This window comes from Nipponia nippon, unplaced genomic scaffold (genome assembly GCF_047370975.1).
Source record: "Nipponia nippon isolate SJK-2023a ecotype South Korea unplaced genomic scaffold, ASM4737097v1 scaffold_1, whole genome shotgun sequence".
In the NCBI taxonomy this organism is placed as follows: domain Eukaryota; kingdom Metazoa; phylum Chordata; class Aves; order Pelecaniformes; family Threskiornithidae; genus Nipponia; species Nipponia nippon.
The window spans coordinates 23,900,171-23,921,453 of record NW_028262290.1 but is presented as its reverse complement, the minus strand read 5'-3'; the positions used below and the strand labels follow the sequence as shown (position 1 = coordinate 23,921,453).

At 37.7% G+C, this 21,283-nt stretch overlaps 1 protein-coding gene across 7 annotated transcripts in view; it reads left to right on the top strand.

Annotated features, from left to right (window-relative positions):
• The window catches only part of VPS13B (vacuolar protein sorting 13 homolog B), a 483,190-nt gene that overhangs the window by 392,754 nt on the left and 69,153 nt on the right, over positions 1–21,283 (top strand). For all 7 annotated transcript variants that reach the window (XM_087749030.1, XM_087749012.1, XM_087749022.1 and 4 more), the window contains 3 exons: positions 4,638–4,837; positions 8,966–9,173; positions 9,501–9,685. In XM_087749030.1, the coding sequence (XP_087605156.1) occupies positions 4,638–4,837; positions 8,966–9,173; positions 9,501–9,685 (593 nt within the window). The remainder of the gene's footprint in view (positions 1–4,637; positions 4,838–8,965; positions 9,174–9,500; positions 9,686–21,283) is intronic.

Here is a 21,283-nt window from a genome sequence, read left to right as displayed (position 1 = left end):
GTAGCTCTAGTGTAACTACTCATTACATGATGTATCTGAAGTTTTCTTAAGAGGAAAAAAATCATGTAGATAATTGTCAATAATTTACATATTCAAAGCTGTCTTAGTATCTTTGGCAACTTTAAACTAGCTACTGAAGTTACAGATATGAAGAGTGAATGCTCAGGAGCAAATATCACAGATTATCACCTTAGTAATGTGTGACATTAAAGCAGAAGGTAGTAAGGAAAACCACTCGCTAATTAACCTTCAGCAGCCAGATTGTATCTCTGCTGGGCAGGCACGGAAGGCCCATGGGAGAGCCTGGACTTCTTCCTTCAGCGTGCATCGCCATCCTTTGGGTGGGAATGCAGTCTGCCAGCTGCTGCGGTCGGGGCAGCCCACATCGCTCACATGCATCTTGCCCAGTCCGAACCAGCATGGCAGGCTCTGTGCTCTGGGGCACAGTCTTGCTTCTGAGCTGCCCCAAACTCAGAAAAGCAATTTTCTTCCTAGCACTATGCTGTGTAGCAAAGCTACTAGCTTCCAAGAGGGTTTTCAAAAGATAGCTTGACTACAGTCCAGTGCCATTTGCTATATTTGTTGCAATACATGTGTTTCCATTTTCTTAAAACTCTTTTCCCATATAGAAGTTTGCCAATTAAATTTGTGCCCTATGTTGTATTAGGTGACAGTGCAGTGAACCAAATGGGATTTGCAGCTATCTAAGGAAGAGCAACTGCACACAGCATAATAGAAGGAAAAAAATTCCTGCTACATTTCTACTTGTTTCATTTGGAGTTGATTCAAATATCAGTATTTTTAAATGTTTTTGAAAACAGAAAGTCCATAGTTAATGTCAAAACACTGTCTCTCCCTTTGTCTGTGAACCAGGAAAAATAACAACTTTTTCTTGACACCTGTTTTGCCTAAACAGTAAGTGATTGTTACTGTAAGGCAAGGGTTGTTTTAATGTATTTGCTGCATCTATTAAAATGGGCCAGCTCTTTTTTCTCTATACACACAAATGGATTTATGCATACAGGGCAGTTTAACAAACATGGAGCCTCCTATTATTGGTAAACGCTAATATAACTATATTATATAGAAACCCTAATATAACTACGTTTATAACTATATTAGGGTACAGATTCTATGAGATGTCTTTCTAAATGTTAGCATAAATCAAGTCTCTACTGACAAAAAAAAAGAAACCTGTTAGAATATCAAAGCAAATGTTGTCTTCTAGTAAATTTTCTTCACGATTCTGATCTCCATCTTTCATTTCTGAGCAAGTTAATTTCTTGACATTACCAAGCAAGTGCCAGCTTTTTTTCAAACCCTCCTACGTATAAAAATACCTGGATATTCCTCTTGAGCACGTGTCATCATAGGGGTAATCCTTCCAATGGCATGCAGAAGCCTGGTGCAAGTTGTATTTTGCTCAGTTAGCGTGGCAGCATATTGTGGTGCTGTTGTGGGTCTGGGTGGAGTCTGACAATGGAGGGCTGGCAGCATTTTTTAAACACTGTCCAAAGCAAGTGCTTCATATTTATTAGTCTCTTGGAGGAGTATTTTAAAAGTCATGAAACTATTTGTTCCTAAAAGTAAATTATTGCACGTACTGAAAAGTGCGTTGATGTTCATGAGCAATAGTCCAAACAGAACAAGTTAACTTCTACATATCACAACAATCGTTTATGAAGATATATTACTTCTGTGTGGTGCCATCTCAAGTTCACTTCAAATGGAGGCTTGGATTTAATCTGTTTAAACTGAAGTTAGAATTTGACAATAGAAGTTTGAGAGAGATACATGAAAGGACTGACTGAAAATAGTGTGGGGGAGGCAAAAAAACAGAGGAGAATTATTTTGCATCTTTACCTTTCTGAGATGATTGCTTTAGTCATAGGAAAGCAACTTCACTGACTGAGCATGTACTTTGAATGTTAGTATGGCATTTAGCAATCTTAAAATAAGCTCCCTTCTAGTGCATACTGGTATATCATCACTCCCTTCCCTTAGGATGTGAGATTATTTCTTTTCTAATGTCATCCTTTTAGGATTTCCATAGTAATGGTACTCCATCGAAGCTTCCCTCAAGCCCAGAGATCTCTTTATTTACTATTGCTTTTTAGGGTCTGTGCATACTTGTTCTTCATTTGTTTTCTTTAAGCTTCCTCAAGACATCGCTTTGTGTGAGTTTGTCTGAATGCTCTCTGCATTTTTTTTTCTTATTAAGAGCACAGTGGTTTTTATACTAAGAGTCACTTCCTCCCCAAAAGGGCACGCAGATATAACTGCTAGGAAGGACGAGGGTGTGATTCTTGCCTATACAAGCGCAATCTGGGTTGCAGCAAGAAAAAGAAAAATCTCTCGCTGAGTCCCTGAGCTTTTCCTGGTATTTGTAGGGCACAATCCATGGATGTGTCTTGCAATATTTGATTTATTTAAAATTTACCAACACTTCCTTATCCTTAATAGTATCTTCATTTCTTATTGTTTACATAGTGTTTGAGAAGGGCACTGCTGATTTTGAACCAGCAGTGTTATGTGCTGAATGTTCAGTTCTGTTTCTATGCTGTTGGATATTGTGTTTTCTTTGTACTGTGTGGAGCTGAGATGACAACAGAAAAAGACTGCAAAGCATAATTCTTCCAAGTGTAATCCCAGTGAAAGAAAACATAAATAAAACCACTTGTATTCTGGCATTCCTTTTTCCCTTTTGTTATTTCTGCAACTTGGCACATATTCCAATAAAACTATAGAACATTTCTGTATATTGCAGAATTGCGCAATAGTTACTGAGAATATCTCCTCTTTAAAATCAAAGTTCCATGTAGAGTATTAAAAAAAAATTAATTTCCAAATATTGTGTGCCTCTTAAAATAACTAGACTGAGCATAGCAGGGTGAGGGTGAGCCCTTCCCGTAAAAATACCTCTTCTACTTGGTTTAAGACTGTATGTAAAGCTGCTTCATTCCACAGTTTACAGGATCAAGTCTGAACCAGTACCAAAAGGAGAGACGTCAGGGTGTGTCGATGTTGGTTTTCTTGATCATCACTGAAGTTCAGTGTCAAAAAACACGGAACGGTTTCTGTCGTATAAACCTGTTACACATGAGACCAGACCCAGGGGTTCAGAAGCCAGCCTAAATAACCAGAGCTAAAACCTCTTTTCCAGTTGGTGACAACAGTCCTATTGATTGGCATGGGACAAAGGTTTGCTCAAGCCCTTGATCATTGTTACTAAACTCCAAACTGCTCAAGGGAGAGATTCTTCTTGTTTGTGGTTCCTACTCTGGTATACAATGGAATACAATTCAATGCTATTATTGCTATGGGGACTGTTGGACCACCTTCCTAGTAGATGCTGGATTAAAAAAAAAAAAAAAAAACCAGTTTATTTCCTTCCATTGTATAAAATATTTCTCAATATTATGAAATCATAATTCCCAGGATGCAGACAGGCTTCTTTCTGGATTCTAAGAGAGATTAATAGGAGAACTGCATGTATTCAAAACAGTGAGGTTTTTTGTGGGATTTTTCTACCAGCAAAGGTATGAAAATATAAAATGCACCTTTACCTTGAAACATCAGTATGTAAGCGTTATGTGTTTTTTAATCTTTTGCCCTTGGTAAATATCCAGTTTCATCAGAAAAATAAGCCGTGGGCATTATAAAGTATGGTGACATTCAATATTCAGAGTGTTGAGTCCAAGTATGAGCACCAGAAGAGAAAAAATTAACCCAACCTCAGATGTAGTAATTTTCATGTAAATATACAGAAGAAATACAGATATATTAAGTATGGTTTGTTTTACTAGACACTGATTTGCAGTAAGTTAAATTCACAAGAGAGGTGACATTTCCAGATAGTGTTTCTTTCCTAAAAATGTTTGTGTCTTTAATGAGTACATAAGTTCTGTCATAAATCTAACCTGCCATTATCATTTTTACTTTTATAAAGCTATGTAAAGTGCAAATGGTTATGATGTGAAAAGTTTAGATTAAACTAGTTTTTTAGGTAAACACGTTATATATTTTGAGTTACAGTAATAGTTTTGAATTATTTGAATTCAAACATTACCCTTATTCTCCTGCTAAGCACTCCAAAGTCTAGCAAGGCAATATTTTATAATAACTAACCTGAACAAAAGCAGAGAGAATCGTTCAAAATAGCTATTTCCTATCAGTTTAAAATATAATCAAGTGAAGCAGCTGTTCTTGTTCTTAATATACTCTTTTGAAAAAAAATTCATAGTTTAGTGAAAAATGTCTCTTCTCATAAACCTTAAAATACTCACACATGTAAAAAGTCATAATATTTTGGCAAATAGTTCTTTGTAAGGAATGTGCATGAGACATACCTGCTCCATAACTGCAGCACTGTATAAAGCATGCTCAATAGCATTGGAAGAACAAGCTAAAAAAAAAAAAAAATCACGAGTCGTGTGGCCCAACTGTGCTGCTCTTGCTTGGAGAGGAAAGCCATTGTCCACACGAGTATTTCCATGAAAGTCAGTGAGACTACTTGTATGAGTAATTGCTTGTGGGCAGAGATTCCCAGGCTCATGGTAAAGTGAATTCAGGAAATAAGCACATAAATGTTGGGAGAATAACTACGGGCGGGATTAATTGTCTCTCTGTCTTTTTAGGAATCCATGGATCATCTTTTGTCCTTGACATAAAAGATTTCCTACTTAAAACAAGTCTCAAAGAAAGAGCCAAATCTCTGATGGGCCCTTTTTGCTGCTCTGTTAATGTCGAAGCCAAGTGGTGTAAGCACAGTGGTGATCCTGGCCCAGAGCAATCTATTCCAAAAATATACATCGATTTGAGAGGAGGACTGCTACAGGTCTGTATAAAATGCTTATGGTTCTGCTGTTGAGCTGGACTGGCTGTGGATGATTGAGATTTCATCAATAAATTGCATGAAAGCCTGTAAAGCTTTGCAGCCTACAACAGGTCATTGGGTTGGGGTTTTTTGCTTGTTTTTTCTGGGTGGTTTTTATTTTACCTTTTAAAATAAGTATCTATTTTTTCATGTAAAACTGTTGATTGAAAAATTGTGTACAGTTTTGTTTTGTTTTTTAAATACTGCTTAAACCATGTATTCTAGCTGTATGTGTGTGTTCCCTTAAAACTACTGGATCAAATTACTAACACTTAATATCTATGACCCTGTTCTGATGTGTGTGTGTTTGTCTGTCCATGAGCTATGTGTCTGTAATGCCTAGGGGTAGCTTTAAGAAATACATATCCTTTCTTTTTAAACTTACACCAGTTTCTCAGGGGAGTAATTATAAACTGTTGTTTGTAGCAATTAATACTCAGTTTTCCATGCTATCCTCTCCTTTTTGGAAGTGCCCACAACTTGAAACTAGTCCAAGAAGCATGGGAGTTCTTGAAATGAAAAATAGATTCTGTGGGGCTTAAACAAGTGGGCTTTAAGATATGTCTTGTTTTAATTATTTTTATTGTAGTATCTATACACACCAAATGTTTTAAAATAAATATATAAATCAAGCATATAAAACACAAAAAGGAAATTTTGACATTTAGTCATGTCATTAGGTCTTTTCCCAGAATCGGCATTAGAAGTTCTTAAAACCACAGCACTGGGAATAGGGCTAATTCAATAATACAAATTTTTAAAAATTACATCTTAATGAATAAATAAAGCCAATTTGTTTCTCTGCTTCTTTTTTATTTGTTATTCACAGGTACTTGGCTGATTACGTTTACATGTTGTTAATAATAAAAAGTTGGGGATTTTTTTCCAAAATTTTGGGGTTTTGACAAGGATCAGAAAAATATCTATAAATCTGAGAAAGCCATTTATTATTAGAGTATACACTGGGATAATTAGCTTTTGCAGAAAACAATTAACTATTTGGTCTGGCAGAATACATTTGAGAATGCTGACAAAAGCATTAGCAATTCTGTTTCAAATTAATTTATTTATGGCTAATGATTTTACCAGCTCTAAACATGACCTCATCTTCTACCACTCTTAATTTGTATTGCAGCAGAACCTAGAGAGCTTAAGTGAAATTGGTGCCTCATCTGTGAATATAGTAGTAGGAGTTCCATGCTCTGGAGTTCCAGCTGCCTAAAAATAAAATGAATAAAAGTGGGGGGAAAAAGCATTCCTCCCCCCTCCATCGATGGGGGACTGAGGCCTCTGGGATCAGCTTAGGTGACACAGAGCTCCTTTGAGATGGTGCTAGACCAAGTGTGGGACCCAGAGCCCAGAGGTGCTCTAGAAACTGCAGTAGAGATGCACCAAATTAGGGAGATGATGTGGGTAGCCCAGGACTATTTAGCTCAGAACTGGCTGTAGCTGTGTTTCAAGAGGGTCTTGGTTTATTCCATGGGCTTACATGTAGATGCAGAGGAAGAAAAAGCTTCCTTCTTGACAGCTGTACTACATGCCCTTTAAGCATCTTCTGATTTTTTTTCATATTTGAAAACTGGTATTACCCAGTGAAAAAATTTGTACTACTCTTTATGTGCGTACCTGACTTGTTTACTTTACTCCTACCCTTACCATGGACTTTTAAGTTACTGTCTGGTGATTTGCTTTCATCCCACACTGGTTCTAAGTCTTATTTCTTTATTAGTTGCTAGTTCCTTCCTTGTCTTCCCTATTGCTTCTGGGCCCACTTCTGTACATGAGGACTAAAGGACTTGTCCTGTTAACGTGATTCTCTCAAACAGGAGTTTGATTTGAGAAAAGCAGTGCTGCTTGTTAAAGCTGGGAGAGAGGAACATCTGCTTGCCTTTTATTTTGCTATAAAGTGTATGAATCTTCTGGACTTTGAACGCCAGTTTCTAGAATCATAGAGTCATAGAATCGTTTAGGTTGGAAAAGATCCTTTAGATCATCGAGTCCAACCATTAACGTAGCACTGCCAAGTCCACCACTAAACCATGTCCTCAAGCACCACGTCTGCCCGTCTTTTAAATACCTCCAGGGATGGAGACTCAACCACTTCCCTGGGCAGCCTGTTCCAGTGCCTGACTGCCCTTTCAGTGAAGAAGTTTTTCCTAATATCCAGCCTAAACCTCTAAACCTCCCCTGGCGCAGCTTGAGGCTGTTTCCTCTTGTCCTATCGCTTGTTACTAGGGTGAAGAGACCAACCTCCACCTCGCTACAACCTCCTTTCAGGTAGTTGTAGAGAGCAATCAGGTCTCCCCTCAGCCTCCTCTTCTCCAGACTAAACAGCCCCAGCTCCCTCAGCTGCTCCTCATAAGACTTGTGCTCCAGACCCTTCACCAGCTTCGTTGCCCTTCTCTGGACACGCTCCAGCATCTCCGTGTCCTTCTGGTAGCGAGGGGCCCAAAACTGAACACAGTACTCGAGGTGTGGCCTCACCAGTGCCGAGTACAGGGGCACAATCACCTCCCTGGTCCTGCTGGCCACACTATTCCTGATACAAGCCAGGATGCTGTTGGCCTTCTTGGCCGCCTGAGCACACTGCTGGCTCATGGTCAGGCGGCTGTCAACCAACACCCCCAGGTCCTTTTCCTCCAGACAGCTCTCCAGCCACTCCTCCCCAAGCCTGTAGCGTTGCCTGGGGTTGTTATGACCCAAGTGCAGGACCCAGCACTGAGCCTTGTTGAACCTCATACAGTTGGCCTCAGCCCATCAATCCAGCCTGTCCAGGTCCCTCTGTAGGGCCCCCCTACCCTCCAGCAGATCGACACTTCTGCCCAGCTTGGTGTCATCTGCAAACTTAATGAGGGTGCACTCAATCCCCTCGTCCAGATCGTTGATAAAGATATTAAACAGAACTGGCCCCAGTACTGAGCCCTGGGGAACACCACTTGTGACTGGCTGCCAACTGGATTTAACTCCATTCACCACAACTCTTTGGGCCTGGCCCTCCAGCCAGTTTTTTACCCAGTGAAGCGTACGCCCACCCAAGCCCTGAGCAGCCAGCTTCTCCAGGAGAATGCTGTGGGAAACCGTGTCAAAGGCTTTACTAAAGTCCAGGTAGACAACATCCACAGCTTTTCCCTCATCCACTAAGCAGGTCACCTTGTCATAGAAGTAGATCAGGTTAGTCAAGCAGGACCTGCCTTTCATAAACCCAGGCTGACTGGGCCTGATTCCCGGGTTGTCCTGTACATGCCACGTGATGGTGCTCAGGATGATCTGCTCCATAACCTTCCTCAGCGCTGAGGTCAGGCTGACAGGCCTGTAGTTCCCGGATCCTCCTTCCAGCTCTTCTTGTAGATGGACATCATATTTGCTAACCTCCAGTCAACTGGGACCTCCCTGGTTAGCCAGGACTGCTGATAGATGATGGAAAGTGGCTTGCTGAGCACTTCTGCCAGCTAAATTCTTAGATATTTTTCTAAATTTCTGTTTTAAACTTCAAAAAACTTTAAACTTTTAAACCTCACTCTGAGAACTTACAGCACATCCAATGCATATACTGTATATACTGTATTTGTACTTGAGATGATCTTTCGTATGTCTTTCTAGTCATCTTCTTTGCTGTGTCATTTCCTCGGTTTTTAAGGCATTCCAGAATTCCACTTTGGAGCAACATGCTCTTTGAACAGTTTAAACTTTGCATCTTTAAGGTTTTTTTGTCATATCTTGAACTGCAAGACCTGTGACTAGTCCTAGCATTATGTACTGCACTCAACTGTAAGTTCTTGCCTATCACTTTTAAGTTCTGTGGTCTTCCAGGTAGCATCGGTATCAATTGTAAGTGGTAAGAATTAATGCTTTCCTTCGAATGATGAAAAGAACACATTTGCCAAATGGTTTTGTAGAGATTTCTTGTTCCTGTTCTTTATTTTTACATTAAGGATACTTGCAAGCAATTAAGGTATAAGCAGAGCAGGCTGAAAGCCATATAAAGTTCCTATTGTTTTGGGGAGGTTTTTTCCTTCAAAAATGACTAAATATTTGTATGTAACTGTTATGTCTTTTCTCTTTCTTTTTCTTTTTGTCTTTTTTTTAAAGGTTTTCTGGGGACAAGAGCATTTGAACTGTTTAGTTCTTCTCCAGGAGCTTCTGTGGCAGTACCTCTCTAAAAAGGGCAGCATGGAGACATTGATATCTGAACGTACACACCCCACTTGTTTTTCTACGGGAAGGAATCAGGCCTCAAGAACTGAGCATACCTCAGATGATCTGAGAACAGGCCTGTTCCAGTATATACAAGATGCAGGTAAGAAGGATATTATTGCTATCTTCTGTTTTTTTTAATTATGAAGTAAATACAGTAGTAACCTAGTAAAGATTACTTGCCTCTTACAATGAATACTTTACTTTTTTTGGAAAAGCAATTGAAAAGACATCTGCTAGAATGAAAAAAAAAATACTTTTTTGATATCTTTCCATTAAGCTGTAATCTTTTAAAAGTCAGGGAAATTGCTTTTATATTTTCTCTCCTTTTGATCCTGAGGGGTTTATTTTTAACTACTTTGGTCTCGTAAACCAGCATGTTTCTTTCTAGAAATTGTATAACAGATTATAGCTTTCTTTCATTTGACAGAAGCACAAAAACTGCCCAGTGCCTATGAAGTTGTGTTTTACAATGAAACTGAGGATAGTCCAGGAATGATGTTGTGGAGATACCCAGAACCCAGAGTGCTCACTCTTGTAAGAATTAACCCAGTTCCTTTTAATACCACTGAAGACCCAGATATTAGCACTGCTGACCTTGGAGATGTTCTTCAGGTGGGTAGTGAGAGTTTTCTATTTTCATTAACAAAAGAAAACGTTACTGCTGTAAAGTGAATGTTTTCAAACTTAGGTTTATTAAAAATAAGCACAAAACAAATGTCGGGAGCTCTATAAAATTAATAGGAGGTAAATTCCACAGCTTGAGCCCATCTTTAGTTTTAAAACTACTTGTGCAAACATTTGAACCACTTACCTGTAAAGTTTTTCCGTGACATAATAAGCTATAGCCAAATTTATTCTGTCTTCCTATGATTTCATCTGTCAGTCTTTACTTAAAGATTTCATTTCATTTGAAACTGAAACACGTGAGGAAAGACCTGGTCTGCAATTGCCAAGATTCAGTGGAATCATTGAACTAAAAATTTCCAATCCGGCCATCCTTTTCTGTGTCTGTGATGGCAGATGGCTGTGCTTCTACTAGTAAGATCCACGAGGCAGACAATAAGGATCTATTTTCTCTTGGTTTGCTTTGAGAGGGTTGAAGTGGGCAGTCCAGTTTGACTGTGTGAGATCATGGAACTGCCTTTCAAAGGAGGGCTGAGTGTTGCAGCTGTGTGACCCTGTGCCCCAAAAATAGACCATACCTCATGATTACACTGATCCTTAACTCTGGGAATTTTTCCTTTCTCAAATACACAATCAGGTAGTTACATTCTCTACTGTCTAGTGTAATTTATCTTTATAAATTCACTTACTCCTTGCATGCCTATTTTGATTTTTGCTTAATTTTAATTTTGTTAATATCAGTTTCTTTTTTATATTACAAATTGGATCTGTCATTATTTTTTTAAATTTGAATCTGCTTGTTAATCAGAATAGTGTTGTGAGTCAAGGGAAATAAATATCTCCCAATTCTTCCGATTTGTTCAGAAATGCTGAATTATATTTCATTATTCCTATAACTTTAAAAATTGCTTTTAAAATTGAATTATGCACCAATATGCTTTGAGTTATGGATAAGTAGCATAATCTTCCTCAGATAAATGGTATAATGTTATTACCGTGCACATACTGTTAGTGAGATCATGTAAGTGTCCCGCCAATTTCTTTGCCCTCTAGACAACCAAATGTCAGCTCCTTTCAGTTATATGAAAATTAAAATTAAATGGAAAAAAAATCAGTTCCACTTGGCATGAGGTTTGAATCAAAGATCAAAATTCTGTTATTGTATGCTGTCTTGATGACCCTATAAGGTTGCTATGACAGCCAGCAATTTGCCTTCTTTCAGGATAGTGTTTTCAGAGCAAAGCACACCAAGTTTTTGGTATAATTACATTAAGCTCCCATTATAGATAACAGACATCATGAACATAATGTATGTGCTTGTGTAATAATATGACCCTGTACAGAGGGAGTATCGGTTCTTCTTCACGTGGGTATATGCAGCTGGACTTCTAGTAGTACACACATTCTCCTGCTTTGTGCTTCCATGCTGCGGCCTAGAGAAAAGACGGTAGTTGCAATCCTCTTTCATTTCCCCTGCGATTGCCTCAGACAGTAAGATAGAAACCGGGAAGCACTCAGCTACCAGTGTTCAGGTTCTGTCAGCTTCTACTGGTCTTCATGTAATTGTTCAGATTTGCATTTAATCTTATACGTTGACTGCAGAGAACTGTTTCCATCAGTCTTGTTTTAAGTTTGTGGTCAAGCATCCCTGTATAGCTTCCCTCCATGATGCTTTTTACTGTGGCACACTTTCTTCTTAAGGTCTGTCAATTTTATGATTAATTAATTCTTAGTAAGTCTTATATTACTACCTTGCGCTTTCAGTTACAAGGGCAGAGATGAAAGATACCAGCCAAATTAGAGGACATCTATTAAAAAACTGAGCTCTTGGGCACATGGAGTGCAGAAATGCCTACAAGAGGATCCACATTTTGGTAGTGGGCCATTAATTATGGCAGCAACTGTTGCCTGGCTCTAGGTGTCATTTATCACGTTTTCCAGAAATGGCCGTGCACCTACACAGAGCAGTTCTGCACAATGTAGATGAACAGCCATTTTAAACATGGACAATGTGCATTTTTTTATTAGTCTAACATAGATATGTGGGTGGAGTAAGTAATACAGAGTCAATTTTCAAACTCTTTAGGTAAACTACATTTACCAAATACTCATCTCAAACTTTAGGTTCTGATTTAAATTAATCAGGAGGCCTTTCATCAGCTCCACTTTTTTCCCTGTATGGATATATGTCTGTTTCTTAATATACTGCGTATTTAGTGCATATGGAAAATTGACAAAATATAAAGAGAAAAAAAGACAAAACAACACTTTTATTTTATTCACTTCTTGACATGAAACATTAGAGGAACATCTGCAAGCCAAAGACTTCAGCTTTTTTGATAAAAGGATCTAAATTTAAAGACAATAATGATATTGAAGTATATTAAAATATATTTTAAAAACTTCCCCAGGATTGTGTATATGTTCAAATGCTCGGAGGACCCATAACATCACCAGCTGTTTTACCAGTCTCCCTTAATCCTTTACTTCACATAAATCCAAGCAAAGGTGCACTTCTGTAGTTTGTCTGGAATTAAAAGTTTACCAGTTGCATGTTCTTTCTTTCCGAGTAAGTTGCTGTGGCATTTCATCTAGCTTTCTGTCTTTGCTAAACTTCTTTTGGCATATCGTTTTAATCATGGGCAGGTTTTAGAAGTCTCTTTGTTTTTATAGCTATTCTTCAAATTCCTGAAACTTGCAAAAGCTTCACCATAAAGAGGATTTTTCTAGATATTGAAGTTATGTGTCATCTGCTGTGGCCAAAGGATAAGCGAACAGGTTCAGATTATAAGAGTTGATATGAACTGTATTGTTTCTGTAAAACCTTACCTTGCTGCTATTTCTAGATTGTCCCAAGAGCTTATTTTCTTGTGCTTTTACTTGTGGTGTTGCAAAGGTAAGCAGTTGCACTGGTCAAGTTTCTAATACTTTACTTTTTTATAATCCGAACATTATTGCTTTTATTTGTGGAGGGAAAAGGAAGAACTGGTGTTTTTGCCATGGTGTATCATGTTGCATTTTCTTTAGCAATTTGAAATAGAAGTTTGATCTATTTGTTTGAAGGAAGTGAGAGAGAAATCCTAGATGCACTTGCAAGAAACTGCATCAGGATTGTATTTCTTCTGGGAGATAGAGAGTATCTGATCTCGTTGTTCTTCCTGTTTACCAGACATTGCAGCCCCTTTCTATTTAATTTTTAATCCCTCATTGTCCCATTTTCATATGCTACAAATGTGCTTTGGCCCTATGTGACTTACCGTTCTTTCAGCTAACTAATATTTGATGAAACACCATTAGGCTTCCCTGGCACCTCTTCTTAATTTTATAAGGAGTTTCTATTCAGTGACATAAGGTGTTTCTTATCCTCAGGTACTAAAGCCACTGTCTGGCATCACTTCTAGCCCTTTTTGACTTGGAGACCTTTTCTTATTTTACTCCCCTTGTGTCTACATCGCTGCCAAGATCTTTTCTGAATATACCTTCTCAAGGCTGTTTTAAAGTTTATATAGTAGTATTTGAAAGTACATACACGGGTATTATTTTTGGAACACAAAATCAATGAAGTGAAGCAAAAAAGAATTTGCTGCTGTGCTCACAAGTGTTTTGGGTGCAACCTTGTATAGCTAACTGAAAAAAAAGTTAATACTGGGTTCTGGATCAAGAAAGAGATGTGCTATGGATGTAGAATATTCCTCAGTCTTCCTAGTTCCTTGATCAAAACCATGAATTCTTGACTGTTCTATCAGCTTCTGTTTCATTTCTACTAATGGTTGTCTGTTTTCCAAGCTGTGAGATTTTTTCAATCAGTGCTTAGAAAGCTCTAGATACAGCTCAATAGCTTAGTAAAGGTCAATGTGGAATGAAGGAATATGCATACAAGAGCAGTAGTTTCATGTTCTCATAAAAAGGAAAACTAAACAGACTGTCTTGTCCAAGTAATGGGATAAATATTGCTCTAAGCCACCACTATTGTACCCCTTGTATAAAGGGGATCTACAGAAAAGACCTTCAGGCAGCAACTTAAATGTTGGTAAAGGCATACCCTTTTGATCTTGACTACTGCTAAGATTATTTTTAAAATACATGGAGAATAAAAAGCATATTCCACTGATACCTTCAGTTAAGACAGCACACATTTCATAAGAATGAAGTTAATCCCAGTGCTGACTCCATCTAATGTCATGTAAGCCAGGGTAATCCCTTACTGCCCAAATCAGCAAGGGCAAAGGGTAGAACGGTGTTGATGTGAGAATCATATTCACACCTCAGGAGCAGAGGAAAGTCGAAACTTGGAAAAATTTCACAAAATGAATTCAAAAGATAATAAGCAAAATGAAGTACCAATGCCATTACTATAAAATACTGAAGACTGATACTAGTACATCAAAAAGGATGTTCACTGAGACTTTCTCAGTTACAACAAATGAAACTTTTAAATCATTCAAGTAGATTGCTGATAAGAGAAAGTCTGAAGATATGTGGATGAGCAACTTTAAAAGGCTATTTTATTATGTACTTAAAGAAAATATGTACACAAAACCAGAGAGACAAAGCCTACTGTTCTTGCTCCAAAACAGTTAACGTTACATTTAGGACACTCTCTTGTGCAGATAATTTTTGTAGTAAAAATTGTGCAGATGTTTATAGATTTGTCTCAGCAAGTGTTCATGTGTGAAGACTTAAGGTATGCCTCAGTTTATCAGTAAACTGTTTTCTGCAAGGCAACCAGCTCGTCGTTGTAGGGCAACAGGTCCTTTATTTGCTCTATGACATTCTTGTTTCATAGCAGTTAAAGTTGGAATCTGTTGGTGGTGATGATTCTCGTTATTGTGAATCTGTCCATAATATGTCTTCCACCAAGGACTTCGAAGCATGGTAATAGCCTTCAAGCAGAATATGTTTTATGAGGTATATAGAAATATCTCCTGCAGGGACATGAGAGTTGTAGAAGATTATGTTAGCAACTCAGGAACAAAAGTGTGCTAGATAGTCTAAACTGCAGAGGAAGGGCTTCATAGTCTCTCTCCTCATCTACCAAATGATGAGAACATTGGCTTGAGCTGGTTACAAGGACAGTTGAAAGAGAATTTTGTGGCTATTTCCACCATCCCGATTGTTCTGTTTGCTTTGGAAATATGGCATTAGGAAGAAAGGAGTAAGAGCAATTTCTAATTCCAGACAATAGTTTATGGTTGTGCAGATAATGCCACTGTCCCAGAACATAAGGATAATTGAAGTAGAATATATTCCACAACATAACAAGGGACTATATTTCAGAGCTGTCATGTAATGCTAAATTCAGCTGTGCCTGTACAGTTCCTTGGATCTGTCGGGTTGCAGCAGTTGAGAAAGGATAAGTGTTCTTCATTTCTGTGGTATTTTTACAATTTGATGGAGAGAGTTGCAGGAAAAAAAATTCTGTTAGTGATTCAGTTGTGACCTTCAAATTGTACAGATACAACAGGAGTTAGCTACATTTAGGCATTCAAGCTCAAAGAAGGTGCTGCTTGATATCTGTGCTGTGGGGCTTAAAACTCTGCTTGCACTATGGTTCTAGTTTCCCAAAGTCTTCCTGTGTCTTCCTGCAGTCTTGAGAATCTCAAATTTACGTTTTTCTTTGCCTCTGATTAGCCTGGGTTATTTTACTTTTCTGATTTCATCTGGGTCACATTTTTATATGATTTATCTTTACCAAGAACAAGGTTGACAGGCTTGGGTTGGCAAGGGAGAGAGCAAAGATTGGGAGGGGCTCACCAAGATAGGAGAGCAAGGAAGTATCTGTTTTTCTGTGCTGCAGGTGAAGAGGACACAGAAATGGTTTCCTGTACAGCTGGAGGTCTCTTTTAGCTAGTGAACTTTTTACAGAGATGCTCAGTGTTTGCCATTCCACTGTAGAGTTATCTTTCCAATAAGGGATATTGCTGGCACTGCCCCATATCTCAAACAAAAAGCTATGTAATACAAGAGCGTTTACACAAGTGGCCATGGATTTAAAAGGTGGAGAAAACCAGATTTGTCTAATCAAAGTGATCATATAATGTGTAATGCACCAAATTCTGAGCTCTGATTTATTTAAGCTGCATCACCAACACAGACTTAAAATTCTTTCTCCTGGATTGTCATCCAGTGAGAGATACAAGCTGTTAAAGCTTACAAGACAAACGGAAGATAACCTATGGCATTTGTTCATTTCTCCATATGAAGTTAAAATAAAATATCTACTGAGCTATAACCCCGACAGGTTTTTGTATTTGAGGATGTTTCCCTTGTGTACCTGCCAGGATTCCTATTGCATACAAGTGTAGTCAGCATTATAACAGCTGATGAAAAGATGAATGTGTGCTGAGGTCTCCTTTTTTTGGCCTTTCTTCTTTATATAGTCTCCTAATAAACAGAGCACTTATTCCTGGTTTAGAAAAGTGGTGATTAAATTAACCAGATCTCAAGATCTACTAGAGAAAATTAGGGCAGTGAGTATAGTTCTGAGGTTGCAAGGGCTTAACTGGGATTTAATAAAGAAAGACTAGGTAAATAAAACCACTCTGGTAAAATTCACTCAGAGCATTTGCTGAGATGGTGAAATCTCTTTTATGAGAACGTAAAATATTTCCAACTTCAAAAGGTGAGGATTCAAAAAATTGTCTGTTGCGTTGTCTTACATGCTTACTTTTTTTTGCAAACTCTGCAGTCTAGAATCTGATTTTTTCAACACTGTCAGCCAATAAACAGTCATTTTCTAACACCTTGTGGTTGTTTAAACAGTGGCTTAAGGAAGCATGAGCTTAAGAATGACTGACATTAGACCTACTGTAAGTCATTATTCCAGGAAAGATTTGACATGGCAGTCAACAGGAAAAGAATTATGATCAATGTCAAAGACATTCATTTTTCCTTTTAACAGAGAATACCTCATTTTTGGCTGGCTCTGCTTCCTTTTTACTTTTCATTCCCTGTTGGAGCTACAGTGTTCAGCTGGGCATTTGAGAGTCTGGGAAATGAGCTTTTTGGGAAACCACAAATTTTATTCATGTTTGATTTATTTCTTACATTCCCAAAGCAACAACTATTTTGGAAATCCAGATGATTTGTGTGTGACAGGTTAGTGATTTAAGTTCATAGTGTTATTAGATAATAAGCTGTAAAGTTCAACCGTGCTTATCGATAAACCTGTCGGTTTGCAAATTTTTGAATCTACTGCCATGCAGTTCAGTACTGTCTTCAAGTAATCAGATTTTTTAGATGGATGGTGAAATTCGTCTAGCCATTTCGAATTGCTCAGAAGGCAAATTTGGTGCTTTGTCTGGGATTCTGCTTTTTAAAACTTACGTTTCTTGTTAATTCTACCTTTTGATGTTATTAAAAATGACTGTACTGGTCATACTACTACTATACATAGAGCGTATACAGTGGTTTTACGATCTCTCTACCGTGTGAAGTTGCAACAAGCTTGAAATGAAACAATACGGTATAATTATTGAGCATATCTGGTCATAAACTAGAACTGTAACGAATGCCTTTTATTCTAATGTAGGAAACTGCTTTCCCATCAGTAGAAGCAGTGTTTACATCCATGCATGTGTACAAAAATGGATGCAGGTCATCATGTGAACAACTGCTCTGTTTAAGAGGGCTGAAGGCTTGCTTGTAGCCTGAGCCACTTACACTTCAGATGATCTGGATGTGAGCAAGTTTTGTGATGCTGGGCAGAGTTTTGCACATTTTTTCCAAAGTTAAGACTCTGACTATTAATGATAAGTATTGCCTTCATTTTCTTGCAAGGAAGGAAGTAGGGGCTAAAGGAGTTGCAGTGTTACACCGTGAGTCTTAAGCAGATGTTGAAACAGAGCCTGTTCTCTTCAGGAATTCCAGCTTTAAACATTGTTTGTGAGCTTCCTTGCCTGAGAGTAGGATTATCTCAGACTTTACTAGTTTGTTACTGTATTTTGTGTGTATAATCTTAATTATTTTGCTGTGTGATCTTAGTGTTCACTGCATTGAGATGAGACTGTATCGTTTGGCCTACAGTTTCTGTGCAGTCTGCAGGGAGTTAAGCGTAACTCGTTGGGAATGTTAATGGAAGTTGTGCATAATTTGCCTGTGCATCACACTGAAATTTACCCTTTGGGGTTACTGAGCCAGTGAAAATTCTACCGGGTGCCAGAGGACTGACGAAACCATCAGATTATCTTAATGACAGATTTACACTCTCCTCGTGTTCTGTACTTTTCGGATTTTGTAACTCTGATTTATGAAACTTTGCAAACCGAAGTCCTTCCTGCTGTACGCTGATCTTGTGGCACTTCTTGTAGGAGTCAGGCTTTACTGTGGTGAGAATATGTGATCAAAATAGCCCATATACTGAAAATTACACAGTACTTTATGTATTAATAGACTGCTACCCTCAATCCCAGAGGTGTGACTACATTTCAACAGCATAGTGCTTATATTATTAATAAATACTGAAGCTTCGAAAATGAAAAGCCTTAAATAAAATGTGGAAGATTGTTCCTGTATCAGAAAAAGAGAATAAGGAGTATTGCAAGAAATAGGTAAGTCCCTAATGTAAGATCTCCTATCTATATACTTCTGTTTCTCAATACTTAGAACAATAAATTAAGACCCTAATAAATTAAATTAAATACTGTTGCTTTTGCTATTAGAAAAGTGAGTGATCTTCACATAAACTCAGTCATAAGATGAATGACAGTTAGTAGAAAAAAAATGGGTTTGACACTTAATAGTACATACATTTTCCATTTTAAAAAGTCCTGCAGAAATCTTCTCAGTTATAGCATAGTGCTATTCTGTGCTTTCTTAACAAAATCTGTTAGTGTGTTTGGAGTAATTTTTCCATAATGAAAAAAGCCAGTATCTGTGACAGATTACATTACTATACACACCTGCATTTGCTGTGAACCTGCTAGCCTGATAAATTGATAAGATAAGTTGGTCACATGCTGTTTCAAAAAGGCAAAGAACATAGTTCCTAATAAAAGAATGCTACATATTTCTTCTAAAGGTTAAAAAGCATTTCTCAGGGCTCTTAAATTACCATATTCTGATACCAAGGGAAAATAAAACCTGGGCTTAGAGTCTTGTTTGTACTTAGAGGGCTTTCCGGACAGGAAGGCAATCTTGATGCAATTCAGTAAGCCACAATACCAGTGGGGCATTACAGGTGAAAAATTTGCAGCTGTACCCCTCACCACAATGTATTACAACTGTACAGTGGAATATTTCCTGTACAGAAATAGGGCTTGGTTAACTTTGTTTCCCAAGAGTAGATCACATTAAAATGTTATAAAATCATGATTTCCTGCATTTGAATACTTGTGGTTTCTCGACTGGTTCCAATATTACAAAGGGTTTTTTATAGCTTCTATTAGTTGAAGATGTATAGAAGCTTTTTTCCAAAGTCAGCTAAAAGGCAGTTATGTATTTTTAAAGAACAATTTCTCTCAGAAGACAGGAGTTTTCTTTCACATCTCTTTATTATAACTCTATTTAATATTTATTTTATAAACTGCAGTACAAATGTAAATTTAAATAAAATGAAATAAATATACTAATAGGACCATAAATAAATTTGCTAAATGGAGTTGAAAGAGCCGAGGTGTATGTTATTACTTAGAAAGCAAAATAGTAGTTATTTTCATTATTTGGCCAAATACCTCAGTATGGATAGGGGAAAAAATTAAATTAAGCAGATATTGCATATTCAATTTTAAAGCGAGTATTTATAATTTAAATGTTCTAGCTTTAGGACAAAATTTGTTAAAACAAATTCAGAGGGAAGTAAAACAAATTCTGTGAAGAAATTATATGGGATAATTTTGAAAAACTTCTCCAGTTGTGGTATCCGATTATTCCTGAGTGTTGAAAATTGAGAGTGCACCATAGTGGAATAACTTTTACTGCCCAAAATATACGGGTACGTAACACATCAAAATGGTGTCAAAGCACAGAAAACCATAATAAAAATACAAAGGAGATTGAGCTGGGGGGACAGCAAATGCTTTGTACAGCTGGAATGTTTTTAATTCCAGTACTACTGCTAATCCTAATAGTACTAATAGTAGGCTAAACCTCACTGTAAACCACCACATGTTTTTTTTCTTATTTGGATCTTCATGGAAAGGGAAAATTGGTGGTCTGTAGCTGTGCCAGGGGAGGCTGTTTTCCACACTGATATGATACAATCTCAGCCCTGAGGAAGGCTAAAAAAATGTTATCCAACAGGCAGTTTGGTTTGTAGCACGATTTCACAATGTCAATCACATAAGATAAACAAGAATGTGGATGTTGAAGTGTCCTACAGTTGTCCAAGATGTTGTTCCACTGGTCAGACTGGATTGTGTGTGTCGTGTGAACAGGCATATTACAGAGTTTTTATTCTATTTAATATTAATTTTGGTTTGAGCACATTTTCTACATAATATATTTTTCTTCTTTTTTTTTTCCTATTTTTATATAAATAATACTTCAAAATCAAATTTAAAAGTAATGTTCTTGGTAGTTATTGCCAAAAATTTTTCCCTAGTAAAAATCTGGATAAAGCTTTTTATTTCCTACTACTGCGACTTCTGTTCACCTAATGGGAGCATTGTATTTTTAAGGCAGTTGGCCCTAACCCAGTAAAATATCCTAATAACAGAATAGCTTTATTACAGAGCAATCAGTTTATTCATGCTCAGGAAGCTGGAGTTAAAATCTCAGCATGGGTTGGCGTCTGACACAAAGTGCTAGTTTGTATTGTATTCTGCCTCTCCTTCACTGAGGTGGCCCTGCTTGGAGAAGATAAAACACACACACGCTTCCTGTCTTCTGTGTGCGCTTTCTTGTACCGTAGTTGTTTCTGGAACAAGGATAACTTCATTTCCAAGAGGAAGCGCCCACCATCTGAGGGACTGAGATTCAAGAAATGAACATTCATTCTGTAGAAGCTTCCTTTCTAGCAAAAACATGAATCAAAAGGAAGCATCGCTGAAAGCAACATTAAGCACATTCTTCTGTAACCCAGCTGTTAATATCTTTCTTTCTCTCTCAGCTGGACAAGATGTATTTTGCAACCTAAGAGATCTGCATGTGTATAGTTAAAGATTGATTTTTTTATATTGAGTTTAAAAATTACATGCTCCAGTATTTAAGTAATAATACAATAATACTTTTGTATACCCTTCATTCAGGAACCTCAAAGCAGCAGGCAGATAGCTGTAGCTTTTTCCTAGAGACAAAAAAGATGTCTGTGAAAAAGATGGGATTAGCTAAGAAGCTGAGATATTTTAATTATTTCTGTCCTAAATGGCAATGATATCTGTGTCTGAGACCTGTTAGCATTATGACAAGATGTATAGTGAATAATAGGTATGATCATTTATGGTACCATGACAGCTTGTGGGAGTGCACTGGTGTTGGCCCCGTGCTCAGCTAGAGAGCTCAGCTATAGAAACACCTAGTGATAAGTGGTGTGCGCCCAAGGCTTTTCAAGTCCAAATTAGCAAAGTAGTCTAAAGCTGGGAGGATAACATCAGGTCACAGGAAAATCTCGAAGTATGTTGTGATCATGAAAGCCTTTAAAAAGCACAT